Source organism: Cetorhinus maximus, chromosome 15 (assembly GCF_964194155.1).
Source record: "Cetorhinus maximus chromosome 15, sCetMax3.hap1.1, whole genome shotgun sequence".
In the NCBI taxonomy this organism is placed as follows: domain Eukaryota; kingdom Metazoa; phylum Chordata; class Chondrichthyes; order Lamniformes; family Cetorhinidae; genus Cetorhinus; species Cetorhinus maximus.
The window spans coordinates 55,402,769-55,423,975 of record NC_135893.1 but is presented as its reverse complement, the minus strand read 5'-3'; the positions used below and the strand labels follow the sequence as shown (position 1 = coordinate 55,423,975).

At 43.7% G+C, this 21,207-nt stretch overlaps 1 protein-coding gene across 2 annotated transcripts in view; it reads left to right on the top strand.

Annotated features, from left to right (window-relative positions):
* Positions 1 to 7,395: 7,395 nt before the first annotated feature.
* LOC144690688 (uncharacterized) overlaps positions 7,396 to 21,207 on the top strand; it is a 36,604-nt gene continuing 22,792 nt past the window's right edge. The window contains exon 1 of one of the 2 annotated variants that reach the window (XM_078558429.1): positions 7,396 to 7,846. In XM_078558429.1, the coding sequence (XP_078414555.1) occupies positions 7,747 to 7,846 (100 nt within the window). In that variant the 5' untranslated portion in view covers positions 7,396 to 7,746. The remainder of the gene's footprint in view (positions 7,847 to 21,207) is intronic. The other variant, XM_078558430.1, reaches the window with a different exon arrangement.

The following is a 21,207-nucleotide window of genomic DNA, read 5'->3' as shown; positions in this document are numbered from 1 at the left end:
ACCTGCTTCAGGTTCGGAGATGACAATACATTAACATCCTCCAAACGGGTGGCCCTCCCTTGTAAGATAGCAGAGATCAATCTTTATCAGTACTTATGTGGTTTCTAGCGAGATACTGCTATTGTTTGAGTCAATCTGTGATGAAGGTGGCTCAGATGACACTAGATATGAAGAATGATAGAGCAGTCGTGTTTGGGGAAAAATGTGGATCTCCATTTTACTCGGTCAGGCCATTACTGCTTGCCATTAAGGAAGCCAAAGATTTCTCATCAAAAATTTCATGAAGTTTTGTTAACTTGGTGGACAAAAAGAAAATAATTTGGAAATTACATAGACAGTTTGCCCATCCAGCGCCACAGAAACTGAAGACTCTGCTTCGAGATGTGGGAGTGGTCAATAAAGGATATGATGATCTTATTGAACAAGTCACTGCTCAGTGTGAAATTTGCCTTAAATATCGCAAGACACCACTGCGATCTGTTGTGAGCTTGCCAATAGCCAGGGAGTTTAACGATGTAGTGGCAATGGAGTTGAAAGTTTGGGACAAGGATAGGGGTATTTATTTACTACACTTCATAGATATGGCAACCAGATTTAGTCTATCCACTGATACATAGTAAAGACAAAAGGACCATTGTCAATAAGGTCATGGAGAAATGGGTAGGAACAGGATTAGGAACATCAATGAAGTTCCTCACAGATAATGATGGGGAATTCACCAATGAGGAATTTTGAGATATGTGTGAAAATTTAAACATCATAGTCATGCACACTGCAGCTGAGAGCCCGTTTAGTAATGGTCTTTGTAAAAGAAACCATGCTGTAATAGATGACATGTTACATAAAATATTAGCTGATCAACCAGTTTGTAAACTGCAAATGGCACTAGCATGGGTGGTGCACACAAAGAACTCTCTGCAAATGGTTGGGGGGTACAGTCCGTATCTGTTGATGTATGGAAGAAATCCAAAGTTACCTTTGGTGTTGTCAGATACTCCCCCTGCTCTAGAAGGGACTAGCATTAGCTCCACTTTTTCTGCTCGTCTGAACGCTTTGCATTCGGGCAGAAAAGCTTTCATTAAAGCTGAGGATTCGGACACAGTTCGGCGGACCCTACGGCACTGCATAAGACCATCAGGAATAGTTTAGACACAAGGAGACATGTTATATTATAAAAGGGAAGGCCAGAAAGAGTGGAAAGAACCTGGCAAGGTAATAGGGAGTGATGGGAAAGTAGTAATTGTGCAACACAGTAATCAAACTGTTAGGGTACATTCTTCACAGTTAATTGTTACTGACTATACCTTTACAGGTTCTGAACAGGACATAGAATGTAAGGAAGCACCATGCACTGCACATACACATACACTGGGTAGTTTTGAGGAGCAGACGATGGCAGATACAGGGTTGACTGACTATGAACAATGTAATAGAGGTACAGGACAATGCTATTCATCCAAAAGGGCAATTACCCAAAGTAGGAACAAAGGTAACATGCATGCCAGAAGGGACCAGTGTGTGGAGGGATGCCACCATCATAGGGAGAGCAGGAAGGGCCACTGGTGTATATATAAGCATTGGCTATAATGTGCAGGATGAAGTACCAGAGACAAGACCTATCGATTGGCAAACTTGAGGTAAAGATGTTTGAAACCCAGAAAGTGCAGTATGAATGGACCAGAAAGTGGCTGTGACCCTAGAAATGATCACGGACTTGCGAACGGAGTTCTGCTCGCGTGGGAGGATGATTATATAGTAGTAGTCCAGAAAGGGCGAGGATTGTGAGTAGAGGCTGTAGCTTAACAAAGAGGACTAGAGAGCAAGCTAGCAATCTCAATAGACGTAGAAGTCATTATAACAGATTCTAGTAGCTATTAATAAATTGGAAAGTAAGCTGATAAAGGAAGCCAAACGGAAAGAATTAGAAAGTTGGAAGGAATTTGGGGTACATTCTGAAATACCCGACCGAGGACAGCCAGCTTTATCTCACAGATGGATCTGTACAGAAAAGGTACTCCCAGACAGCACAAGGCCAAAGCGAGATTAGTAGCCCGAGGCTTTGAAGAGAGACTAGGAGATCAGGATGTTAGAGTGGACTCACCTACTACGGGGAAAGTGAGTTTGAAGATTTTTTTTAGCTATTTTGGCATCCTATTCCTGGGAATGCAAATCGATTGATATAAAGGCTGCGTTTTTACAGGGGGAGAAGTTTCAACGGGAAGATTTTTTGAAACCACCAAAGAAGCTGGGGATGTAGAAGGAAAGTTATGGAAATTGAATAAGTGTGTTTGAGTTGAATGATGCATCAAGAGTTTGGTATTTTTCCATGAGGCCTGTCTTGTTGAAAATCAGTTAAAGGCAGACCCGCGATGTCCTACTGGTACCATAAGGAGAAACTAGCTGGGATCTTTATCATGCATGTTGATGATTTCCTGTGGGGAGGATCAGTAGAATTTGAACAATGGGTAATCGAGTAGATAAAGTCGGAAGTCAGGCTTCTGGGGCCTTTAAATACATAGGTTTAGATGTTAAGCAGAGCAAGTTAGGGGTGTTATTGAATCAACAATCTTATCTAGAAAATGTTAATTATATCCCAATGACTCATTGTAGATTCTCACAAAAAAAGGATCCTGCTACTGACAAAGAAACGGAACAGTTGAGAAGTTTGGGCAGTTGAACTGGTTGTGCACTCAGACTAGGCCTGACGTGCTAGTTATGATGTGTTGGAGCTGAGTACCATGATGAAACATGCTACAGTTGAGCAAGTTCTGATAGCAAATAAGACACTTAAAAAAAAAAAATTAAAAATTAAATTCTCAGAGGCGTGTACTCAAGTTTCCAGTCTTGGGTGATCCAGAAGACATGAGGTTGGTCATTTTTAGTGATGCTTCACATGCCAATCTTCCAGATGGGCTCTCTAGCACAGCAGGGTTCATCATATTCTTGGTGGGAAAGAATGATAAATGTTGCCTACTGGCTTGGGAGGCCAAGAAAATAAAAAGGGTAGTGAAAAGCACCTTAGATGCTGAAACGTTAGCCTGAGCAGAGGCATTAGATGTAGAGGTTTACTTGTCTAATATATTGACAGAAATATTATATAAGGGGCAATGTGGGAAAAGTTGCCCATAGAATATTATGTTGATAACTGGTCTCTTTGGGACGACGTTCATTCCATGAAAAGTGTCACAGAAAAAGGACTACGAATAGACCTAGCCAACATAAAGGAGATGTTGGAAAGAAAAGAAGTCTCTAAGATAAAATGGTTTGACACAAGTCACCAACTATCAGACTGTTTTACAAAGAGGGGTGCCTGCTCTAAGAAATTAAATGTGTTGGAAGAGGGATGTCTTATAATGATGCAATGAAAAATTGTTTTTGTTTTATAATTGTGTGTATACATATGTGGTAAAAGAAATTCGGGAATTATAGACATGGAAATACGTTACATTATTTCCTTCTGTTTGTTTACAAAAGAAAGTGTTCAAGTTTTTGTTTTTTTTAGAGAAAAGGGAGTCTGTTAGTATGGCAATGATCTTGTTAAAACCAATTGCTAGTTAGACAGGTGATGGGCATTAATTGTCCCATCTAAATAGAACAAGGTACAGCTGGAACACTGTGGAAGCTACTAGGAAGTTAGTAGCACTGAGGAGTTGTCTTGGAAATAAACCAGCTTTAACCAAGAGATCAACCTGGATTAATTCTTCCATCACAAACTTATTATGAGTAACAGCAAGGGCTATAGAAAGGTTAAGTGAGTGGGCAAAATTTTGGTAGATGGAGTATAATGGGAAAATGTGAGATTGTCCACCTTGGCAAGTAGAATAGAAAAGCCAAATATTACTTAAATGGAGAGTCTGCAGAATGCTGTGGTACAGAGGAATCTGGCTGCCTTTGTACATGAATCACAAATAGCTAATATGCAGGTACAGCAAATAATTAGGAAGGTAAATGGAATATTGCCTTTTATTGCAAGGGGATAGAGTATAAAAGTAAGAAATTCTTCCTACAGCTGTATAGAACATTGGTGAGGTCACGCTGTCATGACAGCGGATCACAGCACTGAATTACTTACGGACATACTGAACTTTTTTAAGGAAGACGTGTTTTTTAAAAAGACCTATAAGCAAAAGTTGGCTGCGGATGTAAAGTAACCACTTTCTGGAAAATTCCTATGTGGATTACGTTTGACTGCCTAGTCCAGAGAGAACAGAATGCCACACCTAAAAGGTGTCGGGGCCTACTTCAGATAGAGACACTTGAAAGGGAGAGATGCAATGCAAAAAAATTGAACTTAAATCTCCTGCGGTTGCAGAGACAGTGGAGACTGATTACCATCCCAGCAGAAACCGTCTCCTGTTGAGTTATATCTCGGAATGTGGAAAAGATCTGAGTTGGAAGAAACCAGATTCTTGGCATAAGATGTGCTTGTTTTTCTCTTCTAGGAATACACAAGAGAAGGGGTTAAAAAGCCAGCTGCAAACCTGATCTGTGTGCTAGTTCCGGTGTTCTAGTTCTGGTTGCTAGTGTGTGCTGTGAAGGTCACAGCTGAAGAACATCAACCAGGCATCCCTGTAGCTTTCAGGTAAAGGAAAGTCCTTCTTTGTTGCTGGAGGCAAGTCAACAAAGACACAGTCAAAAAGGAAACAAGACAGTTCCTTCAGCTAACCTGCAGAACAAGTGCCTCCAAACCAACTGCTTAATGCCAGTTCTTCCAGAATCACCCAACTTAACAGCTATAACGTTTCACCATCTACTCCTCACGGACAAGCCAAAGATTCATATATCTTTTTTAACTTTTATTTTTGGACTCAACTTCTCATTTCTGAACTGTGTGTATGTGTTGCATTTTTATTATTTTTCTCGGCTTTTAGTAACAAATAAACGTACTCTTATTTTTGACTCAAGAAAGCCTCGTTAAATTGGCTGCTTCTAAAACATAAATATATTTGGACTAGGAAAAGGTATCCACAAGGGAAAGGACCCTTTTTTACATTAACCTTGTTGTGACCAACCGAGGGGGTTGAATAAAGAAGGGGTGCCAGCTCATTCCTCCTCACCCGGGATCATAACAAAATTAGGGTCCCATTCGGGAGGTTAAGAATTTGGGCATCTTGCCCGGGATCATGCCAAATTAGGGGAGCTCACCAGGGAACCGGTGTAACAACGCCTAGAGTACTGCGTAGACTTTAGGTCTCTTTATTTAAAGAGGAACATTCTTGCATTGGAGGCAGTTCAGAGAAGGCTCACTAGGCTGATTCCTGGGATGAAGAGGTTGTCTTATGATGAAACGCTGAACAGGTTGGGCTCATTTGAATTTAGAAGAATGAGATGTGACCTTATTGAAAAATATAAGATACTGAGGGGCCCGACAAGGTAGATGCTGAGAGAATGTTTCCCCTCGGGGGGAATCTAGAACTGGGGGCACAGTTTAAAAATAAGGGGTCTCCCATTGAAGACAGAGTTACAGAGGAATTTTGTTGAAAGGAGTTGGGCATAGTTTGGTAAGGTATTCATAGTCTTAGGTAGTTTACCAGTAAGTATTTATTAACTACTAGAAACTATATACGTAGGTATATATCTATAGGATACCGCTCTATCCAACACTACACTGACTGAGGTGTTGGTCATGTGTTCTTTTACATCACTATGTGGACAGTACTATTCCCAGTCCCACATTAACCTTTATGTGCCAGACCCTGCTTCTAAATTTCTTCTCGCAAAGGCTCATTAATCTGTGGGATTCTCTACTCCAGGGAGCAGTGAAGGATGGGTCATTGAATATATTCAGTGCTGAGTTAGACAGATTTTTGACTGGCAAGGGAAACGAGGGTTATGCAGAGAGGCAGGAAAGTGGAGTTAAGGCCATAATCAGATCAGCCATGATTATATTGAATGGCAGAGCAGTTTCAAGGGGCCAAAATGGCCTACTCTTGCTCCTATATCTCATGGTCTTAACTTCACACTATTATGTTGGGCCAGTTTCTGGCTCATTTATTGTGTTGGGGTCCACAGCACCCAAACAGCAAGGCTGGAACTGACTCCAGTGGATCCCTCTCATACGATCCTTCCACAGTTGAACAACACACCAACATTCATATTTAAGTTGCCTCTGTCTGTAGCAGGAGTCACATCCTTAAGAAAGAGTATAAAAAAAAATCAAACAGCATGAAGAACTCGTGGACCCTGTAGAAATAAAATGACAGATGATGAATATATGATAATGACAAAAAAAACTCTCGGCACCATGTAATTGCATCAGAGATTAAAACTGTGACGTTCTACTGCATAACAACTTGATATCCAAGCATGATAGCTCACAGCTCTTCAATTTCAAATCTGAGACAGCAATACTATACAGGAGACACTCCTATCAAACTGCTTCTTGCCCGCTGGCAATTTAAAGGCTTTCTCGCAGTGCTATCCCTATCAATCTGTGGGCTCTCTCTCTACGGGTCATGCACAGATAAAGAATCATGGAGTCAAAGTGCATGGAGCATGAAACAACAAAATCACAGGATCAGTGTTCAGGAAGCAATGTGAATAGGTTGGCTAATAAATGAGGGAGTTTTGGGGAAAATGGCACCTGGATGAAGTATTGTGGGGATACCAATCCCTTCGCAACATGAGGGAAATAAACTGGGAAAGAAATATTTCAAACCCAATAAAGGTTGAGCTCTATAATCTCTGTTAAAACCCCCATTCACCACCCCCCCCCCAACCCCCACTCTCCCTCCCCATTCTAAGATTTGCTGCTATGGCATATCCCAGGTCTGATGGACTGTTCATACTCCCTGGCAACCCTCAGGAATTTGTTGGTGGGTTATTTTACCAAGGGCTTGGAGAAAATATCAAGCCAATATTCACCAAACTCTCACACACTGATCAGCAAGATCGTGATTAGAAACATTCCTCTCTCCCCTGACACATTCCGCAGGAGTGTTGTGTCTTTGTGTGTTGTTTATAAAATGGTCAGATCAGATCTGTGATGAGAAAATTAGTCCTTAAAGTTTCTTATGTATTTGAAATATGAATGCATTTTGGGCCATGAGGTTCATGGCCCTCGCTGGAAACCACCTTCTTTCCTGCCTTTCTAATGCCAACAGTTGCCTACAAGAAGCCTGGTGTGGGTCAAAATCCTCAGTGGGATAGCAGGACTGATCTTTGGGCAGCATCTGCCACTTTTGATGGTCCCAGGAATAGATGTCTCCGGTGCACCACCCTTGGATTGTCCTCGTCACATTGAATCCAACCGTGAGCCCACTTTGTATCGCTACTGAACTCCAACCAGGGAAATAAATTTCCCATAATAAAGGTCAGCCTTGCCAATGACATCCACTTCCAGGGAATGATTGAAAAAAATTCATTGAGCAATTGGGTAAAACCAGAAAATCTTGTACAGTGAATCAGCTGCTTTATGGTAAGAAGGTCTGGTGTATGTCTCCAGCTTCCAGTCAGTGCTTTCTTTATTTCCGCAGGCAGGCAATTAGTCATTGAACTGTCAGAACTGGAGTGAATTTCAAAACCCACACAAAGACTCTGGGGAACTGCCCCCACTATTTGTCTTCATGTCTGGTGGACTGGTCCCCTCTCATCTCGACCTGAACTACTGCATAACCAACGCATTCTCAGAGAGCTTCACTAAGAAAAACATTACTTGGTAGGGACGCAATATACTGACTCATTCGTCAGGACGAGCTTGGAACAGGATAAGGCTGTTGGTGGGGCAAGTCAGTATGCAAATCTCGCATGTTCAACTGGAACTTATTTTTCATTTTGGACTTCCTCAAACTAGAACAGACTCCGTACGGACACACCTGGAGACTGAAGCAGCCAGATATTCCCTCAGGTACAGTACAATACATGTGGTCTCAAAGTCTGACGAGGTGGGGGGGAGGGGGGGGAGAGAGGTTGCTGAAGCTGGTCGGAGAAAACGAGAATTGAATCGCTGCAGTTTTACACTTCATGTATTCAGAATGTTTAAAGAGCTGGGAATGGGCCAAACTAATGTATAGTGTTCTGATATTAGAGTCACACAAGACTGGGTCCGTGCTGAGACAGAAAAAGTCCCAACTCAAATTGTAACCCCATGTTTCTCATCCAGGAGCTGCTGTGCCCTGTTCATTTCCAGTCATTTCTAGTTTGACGTCAGATTTATACTTGTCAGTCTCTCCGTGTGTTTGTGAGTCCATTTTCTCCTTAAACCCCGTCCATAATATGCTGTAATGGCGGTATATAGATTCCGTTATATCTGATTCCGTTGTGGTACTGGTTCCACCGACTCAGAAGGTTGTGGTTTCAAGTCCCACTCCAGTGACTTGAAACTGTTTTCCAGAGCAATGTTGGAGGGAGATCCGGACTATTGGAGGGGCAGAATTGGGGGTACTATCGGAAGGGCAGTAGAGAAGGAATGCCGCATTTGGAGAGGCACGACTGAGCGAGTGCTGCACTGTCGGATGAACAGTACGGAGGGCGTGCTCCGCTGTCGGAAGGGCAGGACTAAGCAAGGGCTACACGGTCGAAGGTGAACTCATGCACTGTCAGAGTTGGGTAATACTGAGGGAGTGTCACACAGTGTGTGCGTGTGTCAGCGTTAAGGTTGGACGTTAAAGTAAGGCTGTTTGTGCGGATGTTAAAAGATTTCCAAGCACTCGGGCTGCTGAATGGCGATTAAGATCAGGGTGATATTCCCTCGCTGGTCCAGACTTTATTGCACTCCACACCAATCCTCCTGAGCTCCGTTACATTTCCAGAGTGTTCCCGGGCCATAACATACACTAAATTTTCAGCCCAGAACTAACATCACAGCCCCCACCCCCCTCACCCACCCGGCTTGAGTCCACACTGTCAGGGCAGGCTGTTCCCAGTATTCTCGTCACTATGGACTGTTCCCAGCGGCGGTGTTAGTGGTATTGTCACTGGATTAGTATTCCAGCGATCCAGCGTAATACTCCGGGTAGCTTGGTTTAAATCCCATCACAATTGAAATAAATTTAATCAATAAAAATTAAAAGCCTAATGATGACCATGAAACTATTGTCAATTGTTGTAAAAACCCATCTGGTTCACTAATGCCCTTTATGGAAGGAAATCTGCTGCCCTCACCTGGTCTGGCCTACAACAATGTGATTGGCTCTTAAACACTCCCTGAAATGCCTAAGGAGCCATTCAGTTGTATCCAACCGCTAGAAAGTCTATAAGGAATGAAACCAGATGGACCACCAGGTACTGGCAATGGCAAATTCAGCCCTGTTAACCCCAAAGCCCTCCTCACACCTGGGAGGACTTGTGCCACAATTGGTCACACTCAGAATTATACCTTACAGATAATGTTCCAGAAACCTCCATTACCGTCCCTGAGGTGCTGGCACAGTGATATACAGTTGGGAAGGAGTTGCCCTGGGAGTCCTCAAGTCTCATGGCATCAGGTAAAACATGGGCAAGGAAACCTCCTGCTGATTAAGACAAATGCCACCTCTACCCCACCTCCTCTCAGCTGACGATTCCATGCTCCTCCATGTTGAACAGCACTTGGAGGAAGCACTGAGGGTGGCGAGGGTGCAGAATGTACTCTGGGTGGGGAACTTCAACGTCCATCACCAAGAGTGGCTCAGTAGCACCATAACTAACTGAGCTGGCCGAGTCCTAAATGACATAGCTGCTAGACTGGGTCTGCGGCAGGTCGTGAGGAAACCAACAAGAGGGAAATGCATATTTGACCTCATCCTCACCAACCTGCCTGCCGCAGATGCATCTGTCCCTGGCAGCATCAGTAGGAGTGATTACTGCACAGTCCTTGTAGAGATGAAGTCACGTCTTCACATAGTGGATACCCTCCATCGTGTTGTGTGGCACTACCACTGTGCTAAATGGGATAGATTTTGAACAGATCTAGCAACTCAGGACTGGGCAACCATGAGGCACTGTGGGTCATCAGCAGCAGAATTGAACTCAAGCACAATCTGTAACCTCATGGCCCGGCATATCCCACGCTCCACCATTACCACCAAGCCTGGTCAAACCAGGTCAACCCTGGTTCAATGAAGAGTGCAGGAGGGCATGCCAGGAGCAGCACCAGGCATACCTAAAAATGAGGTGTCAACCTGGTAAAGCTATAACCCAAGACTACTCGCGTGCAAAAAAGCATAAGCAGCATGCGATAGACAGAGCTAAGTGATCCCACAACCAACGGATCAGGTCTAAGCTCTACAGTCCTGCCACATCCAGTTGTGAATGGTGGTGGACAATTAAACAACTCACTGGAGGAGAAGGCTCCACAAGTATCCCCATCCTCAATAAGATAAAAACAAAATACTGCGGATGTTGGAAATCTGAAACAAAAACAGAAAATGTTGGAAAAACTCAGCAGATCTAACAGCATCTGTGGAGAGAAAGACAGAGTTAATGTTTCGAGTCCGTATGACTGAAGAAGAGTCATACGGACTCAAAACGTTAACTCTGTCTTTCTCTCCACAGATACTGTTAGACCTGCTGAGTTTTTCCAGCATTTTCTGTTTTTGTCCCCATCTCGAATGATGGGCGAGCCCATCATGTCAATGCAAAAGATAAGGCTGAAGCATTTGCAACAATCTTCAGCCAGAACTGCTGAGTGGATGATCCATCGCAGCCTCCTCTGGAGGTCCCCAGCATCATAGATGCCAGTCTTCAGTCAAATTGATTCACTCCGCGTAATATCAAGAAATGGCTGAAGGCACTGGATACTGCAAAGGCTATGAGACCTGACAACATTCCAGCAATAGTATTGCAGACATGTACTCCAGAACTTGCTATGCCCCTAGCCAAGCTGTTCCAGTACAACTACAATACTGGCATCTACCTGGCAATGTGGAAAATTGCCCAGATATGTTTTGTACACACGAAAAAAGCAGGACAAATCCAACCTGGCCTCTGTTACTGCCCCATCAGGCTACTCTCGATCATCAGTAAAGCGATGAAAGGGGTAATTAACGGTGCTATCAAGCACTTTTGTTTAGCAATATCCTGCTCACAGACAACCAGTTTGGATTCCACCAGGGTTACTCAGCTCCTGATCTCATTACAACCTTGGCTCAAACATAGAATAAAGAGCTAAACTCTAGGAGGTGAGGTGAGAGTGATAGCCCTTGATATCAAGGCCACATTTGACTGAAAGTGGCATCAAGAAGCCCTACCAAAACTGGAGTCTGTGGGAATAAGGGGGAAAACTGTCTGCTGATTGGAGTCATACCTAGCATAAAGGAAGATGGTTGTGCTTGTTGGAGGTCAGTCATCTCAGTTCCAGGACATCACTGCAGGAGTTCCTCAGGATAGTGTCCTAGGCCAAACCATTTTCAGCTGCTTCATCAATGACCTACCTCCCATCGTTAGGTCAGAAGTGGGGATGTTTGCTGATGATTGCACAATGTTCAGCACCATTCATAACTCCTCAGGTACTGAAGCAGACCATGTCCAAATGCAGCAAGACCTGGACAATATCGAGGCTTGGGTTGACAATTGGCAAGTAACATTCACACCACAGAAGTGCCAGGCAGTGACCATCTCCAACAAGAGAGAATCTAATCATCGCCCCTTGACATTCAATGGCATTACCATTGCTGAATCCCCCACTACCAACATCCTGGGGGTTACCATTTCAGTGTGTACCATATCAAAGATGGACTGCAGGAACTTGCCAAGGCTCCTTAGACAGCACTTTCCAATCCCACAGCTGTCTAGAAGGACAAGGGCAGCAGACACATGGAAAAACCACCACCTGGAAGTCCTTTTCCAAGTCACTCACCATCCTTACTTGGAAATATATCCCCATTCCTTCACTGTTGCTGGGACAAAATCCTGGAACTCCCTCCCTAACAGCACTGTGGGTGTACCTACACCACATGAACAGCAGCAGTTCAAGAAGGCAGCTCACCACCACCTTCTCAAGGGCAATTAGGGATGGGCAATAAATGCTGGCCTAGCCAGCGATGCCCACATGCCAGGAATGAATAAAAAACAACTATTAACAGTTCCCAGTACTCTCGTCACTCTGGACTGTATCTGGTACTCTAGTCACTATGGACTGTTCCTGATACTCCGGTCGCTATTGACTGTTCCCGATACTCCTGTCACTCTGGACTGTTCCTGGTTTACTGGTCAATCCGTTCCTCGTGGATTGTTCCCAGTAATCCCGTCACTCTAGACTGTTCCCAATACTCCAGTCACTATGGACCTTTCCTGGTAGTCAGGTCCCTGTGTACTGTTCCTGGTTCTCCCGTCACTATGCACTGTTCCTGGTACTCTGACCTCTATGGGCTGTTATCGGTACTCTGGTTATTAAGGGCTGAAGGATGGATGGAAAGCTAGGAAAAGCTGGTAGGGTAGCTCTATTAATTAAGGATGACATTGGTACAATTGTGAGAGATAATTTTAGTCAAGAAGATCAAGATGCAAAATCAGTTTGGGTAGAGATCAGAAATAGCAAATGGTAGGAAGTCACTTGTGGAAGTAGTTTATAGGGCTCCTAACAGTAGCTACACTGTAGGATGGAGTATACAGGAAGAAATAAATAGGGGCCAGGATTTTCCATTCGTCAGGCTGGCTCGGCGGGAGTGAGTGGGGGCAGTCACTGAGCCGACTGCCACCCGCGATCAACTCCGCACCGCGATTTCACGCAGGTGGGCCAATTAAGTTCCACCCAATGTGGATCGCGAGCAGGAGCGCTACCTGTGCAGGCGGAGTGAGGAGGGAGAGCTGGGCCTAGGGAGCAGTTTGCGCATGCACGCGAATGAGTGCTTCAATCTCCCTGAGGCATGGATCTGCCTCAGGGAGATTGAAGCCCTTTTTAAAAAAAATAAGGACAGTAAAATTTAATGAAACATGTCTCCCCTAGTGACTGTGTCACATGAGATGGGACATGTTTTTATTTTCAGAATAAAGTTTTTATTTCATCAGTATTAGCTTTAGGAAACCTCATCCTGCTCGTGGATGAAGTTTCTTAAAAAACGTAAAGGTTGCTTGGCCTTTTCGCCTGCCCGCCAGCCGTAAGGTTGGACGGGCAGCATAAAATGCAACTTGATTACCTAGTTAATGGCCTTAATAGGCCTTTCAATTATTGGCGGGTGCGCAGCCAACTCCGGCACGCGCCCACCAAATGAAATATTGCACGAGTTCACGATGACGTCGGGACGCACGCCTGATGTCTTTGCGCGTCATTTTATGTTCCAGCGTGTGGGGCGTGCACCCGCACACTGAATATAAAATTCTGCCCAGGGGATTGTAAGAAAGGGACTGCATTAATTATGGGTGATTTTAATCTTCATATAAATTGGATGAATCAGATTGGCAAAGATAGCCTGGAAGTATTCATAGACTGTATTTCGAACAATTTCTTTGGACAGTACATTCTAGAGCCAACCAGGGAGTAGGCTATTTTAGGCTTGGTAATGTGCAAAGAGACAGGATTAATTAATGGTCTCATGGTAAAGGAGCCTGTAGGCTACATATGATTGTAACATGATAGGGTTTCACATTCCGTTTGAGGGTGAGAAGTGTGGGTCAAAGATTAGTATCGTAAACTTAAATGAAGACAATTACAAGGGTATGAGGACAGAATTGGCTAAAGTGAACTGGGAAAATAGGTTACAAAGTAGGCCAATAGAAGCAGCGGAAGATATTTAAGGAGATATTTCATAACTCTCAGCAAAGATACATTCCATTGAGAAGCATGCACTATCCATGGCTAACTAAGGAAGTTAAGGATAGTATCAAGTTGAAAGAAAAAGCATAAAATACTGCGAAGATTAGTTGTGGGTCAGAAGATTGGACAGATTTTAGAAACCAGCAACGAATGACTAAAAAAAATGAGGAAGAAATTCGAGTATGAGAGAAAGATAGTTAGAAATATAAAAACAGTTTTTACAGGTATTTAAAAAGGAATAGAATAACCAAAGTGAGTGTTGGTCCCTTTAGAGGGTGAGAATGGGGAATTAATAATGGGAAACAAGGGAATGGCGAAAGCATTAAACAAGTATTTTGTGTCTGTCTGCATGGTAGAGGACACAAAAACATCCCAAGAAAACTTGGAAATCAAGAGATGAAAGTTAGGGAGGAAGTTGAAACAATCATCCTCACAATTACAGGGGAAAAGGTACAGGGAAAACTATTAGAACTAAAGGCTGACAAGTCCCCTGGCCCTGATGGCTTGCATCCTTGGGCCTTAAAAGAAGTGGCTGCAGAGATAGTAGATCCATTGGTTATGAGCTTCCAAAATTCCAAAGATTCTGGAAAGGTCCCGGCGGACATAATACCTCAATTTTAAAAAAAGGGAGACAGAAAGCAGGAAATTATAGGCCGGTTAGCCTAACGTCTGTCAGAGGGAAAATGCTAGAATCCATTATTAAGGAGGTAATAGCAAGGCATTTAGAAAATCGTAATATAATCAGGCGGAGTCAATATGGTTTTGTGAAAGGGAAATCATATTTAACTAATTTATTAGAGTTGTTTGAGGAAGTAACAAGGAAGGTGGATAAAGAGGTACGTGCCCGCCAATCGTAAATTGGATGGGCAGTGTAAAATGCAACTTAATTACCTAGTTAATGACCTTAATAGGCCTTTCAATTATCGGCGGGCATGCAGCCGACTCTAGCGTGTGCCCACCGAATGAAATATCGCACGAGTTCACGATGACGTCGGGACGCACGCCCATTGTCATCGCGCATCATTTTATGTTCCTGCGTGTCAGCGTGTTTGGATTTCCAAAGGCATTCGATAAGATGCCACACAAAATAAGAGCTCATGCTGTAGGGGTAACACATGAGCATGGATAGAGGATTGGTTAACTAACAGGAAGCAGAGAGTAGGGATAAATGGATCATTTTGGGTTGGCAAACTTTTACTACTGTGGGAATGGCATAGGGATCAGTGCTGGGGTCTTAACTATTTACAACAATATCAATGACTAGGATGAAGGGACTGAATGAATGGCAGCTAAATTTTCAGATGACAGAAAGATAGGTAGGAAAGTAAGTGTCAAGAGGATACAAAAATCTACAAAGGGATTTGGATATGTTAAGTGAGTGGGAAAAAATTTGGAGATGGAGAAAAATGTGGGGAAACTTGAAATTGTCCATCTTGGCAGGAAGAATAGAAAATCTACATTATTTAGATGGAGAGAGACTACAGAACTCCAAAGTACAGAGGGATCTGGGTGTCCTGCTACATGAATCACAAAAAGTCAGTATGCAAATTCAGCAAGTAAGGCAAATGGAATGTTGGTGTTTATTGCAAGAAGAAATTATTTTAAAAGTAGGGAAGTGTTGCTACAACTGTACAGGGCCTTAGTTAACTGCAGCTGGAGTTCTGTGTATAGTTTTGGTCTCCTTACCTAAGGAAAGATATAAATGCATTAGAAGCAGTTCAGGGAAGGTTCATTTGACAGATTCCTGGGATGCAGGGGTTATCTTCTGAGGGATGGTTGAGCAGGTTGTGTCTATACACATTGAAATTTAGAAGAATGAAAGGCGATCTTATTGAAACATATAATATCCTGAGAGGATTTGACAGGATGTATGCTGGGAGGATGTTTCCCCTTGAGGAGAGTTAGGTGTGACACAGTTTAAAAATAAGGGGTCTCACATTTAAGATGGAGATGAGGAGAAATTTCTCCTTTCAGAGGATCATGGGTTGAATTTTACATTGATTGGGCGACTGGCATCCGACCTCATCAGGCGTGAAATTGCGCAAGATGACATCGAGCGAAAGTCCCAACATCATCGCGCACTTGTGTGATATTTCGCTCGGCAGATGCGTGCAAAAGTTGGAAGCGCGCCCGAGACAATTAAGAGGGCAATTAAGCCCATTCATGGCGCAATTGTCTGCTATTTTTCACCGCCCATCGAACCTTATGGTTAGCGGATGGACGAACCAGCCGGACAGCTTTTGCATTTTTCATGAAACTTCATCTGAGGGCGGGATGAGGTTTCCGTTATGAAATAAAATAAAAATAAAAATCTGGGGGCAGCATTTTTATCATCTATATTTTCACATGCCTGATTGTGATGCTCGGACATTTTTTTCCTGCTTTTTAAAACTTTATTGGAACATTTTTGGGACTGCAGCTCCCTGGGGCAGCTCTCTGCCTTCAGGAGCTTTCTCTCAGCGCTCGCCCATGCCCATGTAGACATCATCGCCCACCCTCCTCCTGCCTCCGCCCCAGCAGAGCTGAGCTTTTCAGCGGGCGCTTCACGCTGACTGGCCGTTAATTGGCCAGCCAGCATGAAATTGCGGTCAGGGGCCACTTGCAGTTGGTGGTCCATTTTCCGACTGACCCCGGGCAGCCGATCGCGCCTGACTACTAAGTTTTACAATTCAGGCCCACAAGTCTGTGCAATTCTCTTCACCAGTAAGCAGTGGAGGCTGGGTCACTGAGTATATTCAAGGCTGAGTTAGATAGATTTTTGATAGACAAGGGAACCAAGGGTTATGGGGGGCTGACATGAAAGTGACATTGAGGCCACAGTCAGATCAGCCATGATCTTGTCGGATGACAGAGCAGGCTTGAGGGGCCAAATGGCTTACTCCTTTTCCTATTTCTTGTGTTCTTGTTCTTGACTGTTCCCGGTACTCTTGACACTATGGACTATTCCTGGTATTCCGGTTGATAAGGGCTGTTCTTGGTACTCTACTCTCTATGGGCTTTTCCCAGTATTCCAGTCACTATGGAGTGTTCCTGGTACTCGAGTCACAATGGAGCATTCCCAGTATTCGACTAACCATGGGCTATTCCCGGTGCTCTGATCACTACCATACGCTTTAAGGACTCAGCTCATTATGGTCCAGTGGTTGGGTTCCACCAGGGCCACTCAGCTCCTGACCTCATTACAGCTCTGGTTCAAACATGGGCAAAAGAGCTGAACTCCAGAGGTGAGGTGAGAGTGACTGCCCTTGACATCAAGGCAGCATTTGACCGAGTGTGACATCAAGGAGCCCGAGCAAAACTGGAGTTAATGGGATAAAAGCTAAATACTGTGGATGCTGAAACAAAAACAGAAAATGCTGGAAAAGCTCGGCAGGTCTGGCAGCATCTGTGGTGAGAGAAACAGACTTAACATTTCGAGTCTGTATGACTCTTCTTTAGAAGGACGGATCATCCAGCATCGGACAGCACTATGGGTGTACCTACACCAGGTGAGCAGCATTGGTTCAAGAAGGCAGCTCACTGCCACCTTTTCAAGGGCAGTTAGAGATGGGCAATAAATGCTGGCCTGGCCAGCGACACCCACATCTCATGAATGAACAACAAAAAAAAAATTGCAACTCCTCAGATACTGAAGCAGTCCATGTCCAAATGCAGCAAGACTTGGACAATATCTAGGCTTGGGCTGAAAAGTGGCAAGTAAAATTCGTGCCACACAAGTGGCAGGCAACGACCATCTCCAACAAGTGAGAATCCAACCATCGCCCCTTGGAATGGTATTACCATCATTGAATCCTCCAATATTAACATCCTGGGGGTTACTACTGACCAGAAACTGAACTGGACTAGCCATATAAATACTGTGGCTAGAAGAGCAGGTCAGAGACTAGGAATCCTGTGGGAGTAACTCACCTCCTAACTCCCCAAAGCCTGCCCACCATCTACAAGGCACAAGTCAGGAATGTGATGGAATACTCCCCACTTGCCTGGATGGGTGCAGCTACAATAACACTCAAGAAGCTTGACACCATCCAGGACAAAGCAACCCGCTTGATTGGCACCCCTTCCACAAACATTCACTCTCTCCACCACCAACGCACAGTAGCAGTAGTGTGTACCATTTACAATAATCACTGCAGGGACTCACCAAGCCTCCTTAGCTTCCAAAGCACCAAGCACCTTCCAAACCCACGACCCTACCATCTAGAAGGACAAGGGCAGCAGACACATGGGAACACCACCACCTGGAAGTTCCCCTCCAAGTCACTCACCATCCTGACTTAGAAACATATCACCGTTCCTTCACTGTTGCTGGGTCAAAATCACACCTATACACATGGACAGTTCAAGAAGGCAGCTCACCACCGCCTTCTCAGGGCCAATTAGGGATGTGTAATAAATGCTGGCCCAGCCAGCGACACCCACATCCCATGAATGAAAAAAAATCTGTTCCATGCCTATTTAGCTGATCTTGTCCAGGCTCATTGACTCCAGCCTAGCAGGGAAGAACACAGCTCTACTTAGAACCCCTCCAGAAATGTGTGCGATTGTGAGGAGAATAAACAAGGTTTGGCTGTCATACCTCCTAAGGTTGGATATCCAGGTGACATTCACACAAAAGGAATCATCACTTGCTACTGATGGAAACTGTAGCCCAGCCAAGACAGCACCTTCAGAGTTTGGGGTGTCAAATGGGTGTTGCTTTGATTTGAAAGTCTCTAAGTCACACACCATCCTGACCAGGAAATATGTCGTGGCTCCTTCATTGTCACTGGAATTCCCTTCCTAACACCTACATCACACTAACTGGCGCAGTTCAAGAAAGCCGTTCTACAGGGTAATTAGGGATGGGCAATGGGCAATTCCACATCGCCTTGCCAGCGATGCTCATGTCCGTGAATGAAAGAAAAAAAGAAATTATCAATCAACCTTGTGCATTAATAGTCATTTTAAGCCCTTCTTTGAAACAGATGGTTTCGCTCTTGATTCTCAAGAGCCTGGATCACCTCCTAGTGGCACAATGGGGAATTCATTAGGTTCACCCAGAATGGTCAATGGCAACCAGAATTAGCACAGAATAGATATGTTTGTTGGTGACTCTCCCTGACACCGCCCCCCCCCCCCCCCCCCCCCCCCCCCACCCCCCCACCCTCATCTCTATCAGTCCTCAGGAGGCTGTGAAGCGGTGTTGAGAGGGTCTTCACTAGGATTCTTACACACACTCATCAGGGCTGACCATACAGCCCATTAGCTCCAGCTGGTGATTGACTGAATTGGTGAATGCATGCTTCACCTCTCCTCACCAATGGGAATGGGGATAGGATGGGAAACTGGAGTTGAAGTAGAAGATCAGCTGTGATTTTATTAGATGGCGGAGCAGGCTTAAAGGGCCATATAGACAAATCCAGCACTCCTATTCATATGTTCTTAAGTAAAAGATTTTGAAGGTTGAGGGCCCAAGTTTGAATCCCTAGTCCGCCTCGAGTTTGTCGACTTCAATTTTGGGGAGCGATGATGATCTGTCCGTATGTGACACTTTCACATGATCTGTGTTAAGCATTACATCACTGATCAGTTACTGTTACAGTTCAACATAAATCAAGAGTTAAGGTATAGTGAACACAATAAGGTGTTTTTTATTAAGGCAATGTGCTATGATTATTATTCAGCTAGCCCACATTTACATACCAGCTGCCATTCAGGAAGAGATCTCAAAAGATGAGTGAGTGGAGGGCACCAAGTAAGGGCTGAAAACAAGGTTGATAAGAAATTATTGCAGATAGCTGTGTTAATGTGGGTCTAACCAGGTCTGTGTGCCAGATCCACCATTTGGCAGATGCCAGATCTCATGTTTTGGTATCTCAGCCACATTCCTGTTCTGACATTCACTGAGGAACCGATCTTGATGTCTGCATCTCCCTCACAGTGGCGGTGGTGGCAGGATGGGATGGGGGGAGGGGTGGGGTCTGGGCGGAAGGGGGGTGCGGTAAAACCAGGTGGAGGCCAGGATGAGCAGGAAGACACTAGCACTGCCCACCAATTGGGAAAAGATTTTCCTTGGTTCAGTGCCTGAAAGACATAATAATGTTTTTGGAATTTATTGTAAAATAGTGGTGTGTGTTGTGTGTTGCATGGTGTGTGTGTGTGACATAATTGGATTAAAGGCAGTTGGTCTGGAGGCTTTGATGTAAAAAAAGATGAGCTAGGTTTGAAATATTAAGTAGGTAAACATGGGGGAAGTTTAAAATATAAGAGGTAAAGAGAATATTTGCATTTTAAATAAACCAGACTATTTTGGGTTCAAAGAAAGGGAGTGAAATATTACACCTAGCCAGGAGAAGTAAGAAACTGTGTGTTTATTTTTCCTAACGATTACTGGTAAAACTTGGTACTATGAGGGATTCTTAATATTAAAAAGGTAAAGTCCAAAGACATAGTGAAACAATGGGAATTTGTATTCAAAGAGGAAAATATGTATAAAGGAGCGAAGGCTGTGTGTAAGGGTGGGCATTTTAGGATTTAACAAGTGTGAAAAGCCTTCAGCGTCTACACCTCAAGCCACTGTCTACAAAGTACTGAAGTTAAGAAGGCTCACTTTGAATTGAATTGTCAGGGTATCATGTTTCTTTGCCTGGGTCTTTTAAAATCTGTGTGTCTTACTGTTGCCTTAATGAAAGTGTAACTTGGAGTCAGATCAAGTAGGGGATTTAGGAGTTATTATAGTAGTAATTTGTAGATCTATGTATGTGCTTTAAAATAATTTCCCTTATTAATAAATGTTTAATCTAGTTTTGTAAAAACCTATAAGGCTTGGGGATCTTATTGCTTCTGAATTCAAGGCACACATCTCAAAATTTATACAAATTGCAAAACAAGTTGTGGCAGTTATTTCAAGTTTCCTTCATGGATTTGAACAACTCAGCATTTACCATTGGCCATGCAATAATATAGTTGGGGCTATTTGCAGGGTATATTTGAAATTCCTTGATTGGTTTGGAATTGGTGAATCTTAAGGTTATAAGTACGGAAAGCCCTTTGAATTCAGGAGTTGGTGTGAGGGCTTTTTTTTGTGGTGGTGAAACTGTAATATGGCTTTGGCAGTTGCTCAGACTTGTTTGGGAGTTGAAGTTATAACTGGTTTACAAAAGGTAGCTAAAGTCAAGTTAATGGAATTGGTGGATAAATTACAATTGGGGTTACCTGCAGGGACTAAGAAAACTGAAGTTATAGCACAGCATTTAAAGTTGGGAGTGATACCTGACACTAGTGAATCACAGCTGGAGGTAGTGAGACTTCAGTTAGAAATGAAGCTTGAACTTGAACAAGAAAAGAAACTGAAAAAACTTGAATAAGAGGCAAAGGAAAAAGAAAAAGGGCATTTGAAAGGGAGCAAGCGGAAAGGCAGGAGAAAGAAGGAAGCTGGAACTGAAATTCCAGGCAAGAGAGAAAGATAAGAAAGAGAGGAAAGGGAAAGAGAGAAGGAAAGAGAAAGGGCATACCAGCTTAAAAGGCTGGAAGTTAAAAAAGAGATCTCAGAT